This window comes from Nuphar pumila, chromosome 11 (genome assembly GCF_984573655.1).
Source record: "Nuphar pumila chromosome 11, dmNupPumi1.hap1.1, whole genome shotgun sequence".
Taxonomy (NCBI): domain Eukaryota; kingdom Viridiplantae; phylum Streptophyta; class Magnoliopsida; order Nymphaeales; family Nymphaeaceae; genus Nuphar; species Nuphar pumila.
Window position 1 is genome coordinate 114602684 of NC_143259.1, and position 7385 is coordinate 114610068.

At 40.6% G+C, this 7385-nt stretch overlaps 1 protein-coding gene across 1 annotated transcript; it reads left to right on the top strand.

Annotated features, from left to right (window-relative positions):
* Positions 1-2567: 2567 nt before the first annotated feature.
* On the top strand, positions 2568-4501 carry LOC149822949 (uncharacterized). The gene is made up of 2 exons (XM_089981337.1): positions 2568-3273; positions 3808-4501. Exons 1-2 carry the CDS (start codon positions 2667-2669, stop codon positions 4197-4199), a joined length of 999 nt encoding a protein of 332 aa, XP_089837463.1. The 5' UTR covers positions 2568-2666; the 3' UTR covers positions 4200-4501.
* Positions 4502-7385: the final 2884 nt, after the last annotated feature.

A 7385-nucleotide genomic window follows, 5' to 3' on the forward strand; every position in this document is an offset into this window, starting at 1 on the left:
GAATATTTAATTCGGTATTTTTGTATTTTTAATAAATATTAAGCAAGATTTCACGTGCTTGATTTTAGTTAAAATTTTAGATGTTTTATTTTTTTTGCCTCAATTAGCCTATGTATAAATGATGTTTGTTAGAATTGAGGTTTTTTAATTTAGTGCTTTTAAATAACATGAATATTTAATTAGGTTTTAAGGTTTTTTGTGTTTTTTATTAGCATTTAGATTATTTTATTTTATTTTATAAATGAGATGAATATTTTATTATGTATTTTTGTGTTTTTTAAACAACATCAAACATGATTTCACATGCTTAATTTTAGTTAAAATTTTAAGTTTTTTTAATTAGCTTATATATGAATGATGTTTGTTAGGATTTAAGGTTCTTACTTGGTTTCTTGTAAAATGATATGAATGTATAGCTATAGTTTTATGGTTTTTCTATGTTTTTTTTTTGTACGTTACCATTAGGCATGAATCCATGAATAAATAACAGGGCACATTTGATTTTGATATTTTTAGAGTTTTTTTGTCAATTAGCATAAATGCATAATTTTTTATGTTTATAAGAATTAGGGTTTTGATGTGGTGTTCTTTAAAATGACATGAATGTTGAATGATGGTTTTGGGGTTTTATGTGTTTTTCTTTATCAATCCTAAAATGTAAACCTTAAAATAACTATTTGATATTTTTTAACATGTTAATATAGTTTATTAGTAATTATTTATTTCTTTTCACTTGTGCATTTGTGCTCACCCTAGTTTAGATTTTTTGCTCCGCCGCCGATAACAATGCAATCACCTTCTTAGCGCATGCATCAGACAAAAAAGTTTTACTATTTTTAACATCCTGTTTTTATATTTATCAAAGAGAAACCCCAGTTCAGGTGGTGGTGGTGGTGGTGGTGGTGCCTGAGAGAGATTGATTCTGTGCAATATGGTCCATCTCCCAAGCAGCTTTGCCGCTCCTTCTGTTCACCAGAATCTGCTGGTTCTGCCTTTAAAACAAAAGAATCTTCTATTCACTTCAAGCGTCGAATTCGTGACATCCTTCAACTTGAATGCTTTAACTCTTGACATTTCAATTGCATGGTTTGAACATGCCCAAACTCATAGTCTGGATCAATGTTGTCCAAATAGTATCCACTATCCAATTGTTTTGGCCAACGATTCAGGTGAATCTGCCTTCTCTAAGTGAATTGTTCTGAATCGGGTAAGACATAAGGTTCTGCCTAACCCCAGCTTGCCTTTCAAGAAAAAAACATATTTTACTTAAAAGGAAAATTACTGACATATGTGCACACGTGTCAGTAATTTACTTAATCAGGTAATCCAATAGTTTAACAATTTAATCAAGCAGTTAACCGTGATTCCATTTCGGTGATCTAAGAAAACTAAGAAGGTTTTTTGGTCATTTCGTCTGCGACCTAATTGGTCGGTCGTCACGTGTGGCGCCCGGTCCTCAGGGATCTTGCAGCCACCCCCGGTTGTAACGGATAGTATAATATGACCGTTGAGCAACAGAGAAAAATTTGAAAAAAAAAAAAAAACAAATTTGGTGGAGAGCCCGAAAGCTTTTGGCGTGTAATGGATCCGGATTGACTAATATGTTCACGAAATTCTATTTTTATGACCAACGTGCCCCTCACTTGCCATTGGTGAATAGCGTCCACTGTTAACGGGTCAAGATCCACTGATCCAGTCTCCGTTTTCTCTGATCGGAATACCGTTTCGCTCCTTTTTCCTATTCCACAAGTCCTGTTCTTTGGGATTTTCTGGGGTGTAGCGAGTTCTCAAGATAAATTAAAAGGAGTTGATCTTTTGGGAAAGACCTAGGGAAATTATTGACATCTAATAAAGTTTTAAAACATTGAAAAAAATAAAAAAATACGAAATAGCATTAAATAGGGTAAATGTAACATTAATATTGTGATAAGATCAGGATATTCTCGGGATGGTTAAAGTTTTGGAAATATTTCAACTTAATCTTATATTGAATTATGAAAAAATATCACAAAAAATTACAAAAAAAAACTTTAAAACAATCCTGTTATTTGTGACTATGCTTTTAACCAACAAAAGTAATTGGCCCATCACTTGATCCGGATCGAGGAGCACTTGGGTCCAATAATGCCAACCCGTATCCATATCCCTAAATACCAAGAGAAAACCTTTTATTTTGTCATTTTCTAAAAAGAAAAAGGGTATTCCAGTAGTTCCAAGCTCAGTGGCTCCCTAGAAGCTCCTGGGGCCTGTCCTCAACCGTCGTTATCCGAATCCTAGGGACCCATCGGTAATTTCATGAAAGGGGGGGGGCGTGAAACGACTAATCAAATCGAGCGTACAAAGTGGGGTAGCGTCCGTGGCCGTACGCACACTCGACGCCACCAGAGAGACCCACGTCACGCAACCCCATCCAAATGGACGGCTGTGATGCGACCTTTCCACCCTTGGGTTCGCTTACCGACCGTTCGTCTTCCTCATGATTTAAACCCCTCCGCTCCACTTTGCTTCCAGTAAACCACCGCAGTCTCTATAAAGAGCTCTTCTACAGAACCCTAGCGCTTCCTCTCTTCTGAAACATCACCATCGTCGGAAAATTTCTCCCGAGACCCTCTCTTTCATTCATTTCGGCGACGTTTACGGCGAGACAGGTAAGTTCACCGGAAAGAATGGCGAGAGCAGGTCGGAGCTCGAGCAGCACGGTGCTGATCCTGAAGATCGCCCTGGTCTCTCTTGGCGTCTTCTCTGCGGTCCTTCTTCTGAAGATTAGCGTCCCGTTAGTGGTGGAGTTCCTCGTCTCGGAGGTGCCCCGGTTGTGGAATTCGCTCCGGCTCTGGTTGACCCCGCCTTACCTCTACATCATCATCAACGCTATCATTCTCACGATCGCAGCGTCTTCTAGCTTCCAGCACAAGCTGAGAGATGGTTCAAACGCCGGAGTTGGCCGGAAGGCGGTGGATGGACTGCCGATGGAGTTCGGAGTTCCGGCGGACCCTTCGCCGCATGACCTCGTGGTGATGCCGGCCTACGACGCGCCTGAGTTGAAGGCGGTGGCTCCCGAGATCAAGACGATGACGACGTCGACGAAGGTGATGACTGCCGGAGACGACGACGACGAGGAGGATTTTATCGCGAGGTCCGACTGGTCTCCGGCGACAAGGAGGCCGGCGGAGGACGTTGTACTCCCGTCTGAGGAGGACTCTTGCGTCACGGACGAGAGGCCGCCGGCGTCTGTACGGTTCGGCCACCGGAGGAGCGTGAAGGCGAGCCCCGAAGGTAAGGAGCTGAAGCGTATCGGCTTTTTTTTTTCTCGTGGTTCAAATAACTTCGTCGCTGAGCCGACTTTCATTCAATACGAGACTCGCTTCTTCCGGTTTTGATACAGACGACTCGGATAAAAACGAGTCTCTTCTGCTTCTTGCCGAGCGTCGAAACTCGGAAGTCCCTGAAATGGATCACCTGGCCGGCCGGGGAGATCGGAGAAGACCCGGTTGAGTCTAACGAGAATCGGATATAAACTCATCAATCCGAGTCGAGTTGGGACCTGTCTACGTTGTCGCTAGTGAAAAGTGTGGCGTCTTTTGTACGCCGTTGAATTGAATTATTACGTCTCACGCTAAAAATCGCCAAGATCTCTTGAAAGCACGCTACAATGCTTTTTGTATCCACGTTTTCTACCAAATTTCTCCCGTTAAACTCGTTAAACTCCGTCATCTGGTTAAACTTGACAGTTAACGCTTTTCCCATCTGGGTCGTTATCGAATCGCGTCATTTTTTCCCTGATCGAATTCGTTTGGTTTCTCCCTGCAGGGAAGGCTCTGGGCGTGGCACGGTCCCGGCGCCACAAGACGCTGGAGAGCTCCTGGAAAACGATCACGGACGGTCGGTCGATCCCGCTCGCCCGGCACCTGAATAAGTCGGAGACGTGGGAGACGTACTCGAGGCCGAGACACGATGCGGTGGCGACACCGACGATGAGGAAGTCGGACACGGTGAAGGAGGGGAAGGCGGGTAGCTCGCCGTCGGCGACGCCGTCGCCGGGTTCGGGCAGGCCGGGCCTCCGGAAGGACCCCTCTCTGAGCCAGGACGACCTCAACCGGCGCGTCGAGGCTTTCATCAAGAAGTTCAACGAGGAGATGAGGCTGCAGAGGCAGGAGTCTCTAAACCATTACATGGAGATGGTAAACCGTGGGAGTCACTAGAGTTATGTATGATTTCTTTTCCTTTCCCCTGTTTGTTTTGGTGGTTTTTGTTTGTGGGTACTGGGGAAATCGGTTTATAATATTAGAGGAATATGAAGTGTTTCTAATCTTCTTTTCTTAGTGAAAACTGTAGATTTTTCGTCTACGATGAATAGGGTTGGTTGGTGCCTTCTCTGTTTTTGTTGCACAGATGTAAGGTTTAGAAGCTAGAAGGATGATGTTGTAAAGTCTGCTGGAGAAAGTATATGGTTCCCTTTGAACACGTTTGAATTGAATTAATTGATTAATGAATTTGGGTCTCTCTTCTTTGTGGGTATTGTGAGCTGTGTAACTACGGTTTTGAATGAGTTTGATCGATTGATATGGAAGTGTCTTGTGGGTGTTCTTCAATGGTGTTTTGTTGCCATCATTTATTGCCTCTTTGTATTGAATGAAGACTTCAAAGGAAAGGGAGAGTTGGTGAAAAAGCGTAAGAAGCAAAGAAAAAAAATAGGAAAAAAAAACAGGATGACAAGGGTGAAAAGAACAGAACAGGTGCAATATGATTGCACAAATATTTGTGCATTAAGCAACCTGATCACTCTCCGTCCTGGGGACAGGCCTGTCAGTTGTGGGGCCCAAGGAATGATAATGCATACATTTTGTGCCATGTGATTGCACCCGTTCCTGACAAGCCTGAGCTCTTGCTTAATCCAATTATTAGGAATTTTCATTGCCGTTGAGTGAAGATGGCTGGGTCCTAAATGAGGGGTGGTCTTTAATCATCCGTAGTTAATAAAAGTAAACTAGCAACCTAAAAAACGTGAACAAACAGTAACAATAAAGTGAATACTCATATTACTTGTCGTTTTAATTTGATGTCAATTTTGTGAAATGATTTTTGAAAAGATTTTTTAATTGAAAATACGACGTGAAATCGGCTCTCACGAGTGGTGGAGTCTGAGTCGATCTCAGAGAACGGGAAATACTTGTATTCAAACATGTGACTAAACTATGCTTTATTGCCGCAAATGAAAAAGTGAGAGAAAATAAAACTACTTAGCTATTACATCAAATGTTTACCTTACGCAGAGGATTTAAAATGGTTTTATTATAAACTCAAAAATTAAATGAGAATTAAATTCTTAATTCTAAAAGAAAAATAAAAAAATTGTCTTTTACGCTCGTGCCTTGTGTCACGTATCGGATGTGCACCACCACGTGTCTCACTCACTTGCCTTCACTCCACACTATCCTTCACAACACAAACACACAAGCAGTGCTAAAAATGTAAATGCGAAAACATGCAAAATGAAAAATATGCAAAGTACATGCAACCATAAAATATGCAAAGTAGAAGGCTAACCCAAAACCATGTCCCATTTGCCAAAATCATTCTTCCCTTTTTTGCCAACCATGGCAAAACCTCAAGTAAGTAGACATTTTTGTGAAAAATAAATAATGGATTGAATAAAAAAATAAAATCAGAAATTAAGAAAGTGAAAGTTGAAAACACTGCGTGTTTGCCAAAATCATTCTTTTCTTTTTTCATCTTTTTCTCACTCACATGTGTATGATCCAGATAAAGAAACTGTCTACAACAATACCAGAAATAATCAAGATGTAGAATAAGGAGAGGGATAAATCCCATCTTAATCTTTTAAATCTATCAAATCTTGAAAAGATTATACTAAAGATCTGGAATCAGATTTGAGTAAAACCATTTCCACGTTGCGGTAGAAAGCTAACAATTTTTCAATGTAAGGACGATTATGAAAAATCAAATATGGTTAGGCCAGACCCTCACCAGTTTGGTTTTGAGCTTGCAATATCGTCTAAGGAAAAAAAACCAATGTTCAGTATCGGTATGGGTCCTGAATCTTTTGGCCAATCGATTCAGCTATACCGATACTCAAGTGAATCGTTCTGTATCGGCCAAAAAATAACAAATAATACGATGTGTTAAAACCGTTAAAATAATATTTAAAAAATAAATTTTAGTGTTTTTTAAAATTTATTAAAAAATATAATCGTTCTTTATCGATTTTCTTCCGATCTGAGATACCTAACAACATTGGCACACGTTGATGAAGTTTGACTCCATTTCAATTAGTCAATTACCTTGGTCTGCGGTTGCACCAATGACGCTTCAATCAGAATGTGACACGTGTTATAACCATTAAAATAATATTTAAAAACTATTAAAAATTATATTTATTAAAAACCGATTCAAGGGTGACGCTTGAGATACTGACGACATTGGAAAAAGCTCTGAAAAAAAAGTAAATCTTCTTTTTCATTGACATGATCACATTGGTCTGTGTGGTTGAGTTGGGGTGTGTGTCAACGGGTCTGGTTTACCTTACCCGAACCAAATCCTATATGGTCCGGGTATGGTGATAAATAAGAAGTCTTGATTAAGACCCGGGTCCTAACTCGAAGGTCCAATTAATACATACTTCCGTGAGTATAGTTTGTGAAATTTTATACCAGACCGAGACCCGACCCGAGTTCCGATTAAGACCCATAATTTTTCAATGTAAAAATAATAAAAAATATGGTTTTACCGGGTATGCTCCGGGTTTGGTTCATGTACATAATTAGACTCAAGTCCGAACCTAATACCATACCCAAAAATCTGGTCCAAGTCTGGTTTCACCAGGGTCCAAACCCAACCCAACCCAACCTGTTGACAACCCCCTAGGTGTGATTTCACCAGTCACGAGAACACAAACAGTTCGACCAAGTTTGCATGCATGGCGGGTCTTCATGAAGAAAAATACCACAACCTAGCCAATTGCAAGAAATGGCCAACGATTCCATCAGACCTAGCTATGTGGGGTGATTGGTTTAAGGCGTTCAAGTTGAAGGACATTAAGAGTTTTCAATACATGAGGTACATGCTTTTGCAAATTTTGGCTGTCTCAGATCGATCTGATCCAACTCTTCAATGTATTTTTCTGATCCAAAATCCGAATCCTTTGCATCCTTAGTTGCAACGCCAAAGTGGCAGGCTTCTTGGTTGATAAGAGGGGGTGGCTGAGAGGTTACACTGCCACATGGCAGTGTTATTCTCTCCCGGACCCCACCACCTGAACCAGGGTATTTCCTCAAAAAATATCTAGAAAAATAAAGATATAAAAAAAATGCAATAAAGCATTGTGCTCATGTATCATAGTCCAAGGGAACATAATGGAGCGCATGCTT

Bases quoted from the DNA above. Each gene is read 5' to 3' on its own strand.
- LOC149822949 (XM_089981337.1), top strand. From the start codon at position 2,667: ATGGCGAGAGCAGGTCGGAGCTCGAGCAGCACGGTGCTGATCCTGAAG. The intron at 3,274-3,807 runs GTAAGGAGCTGA...TTCTCCCTGCAG, and splicing joins CGTGAAGGCGAGCCCCGAAG to GGAAGGCTCTGGGCGTGGCA.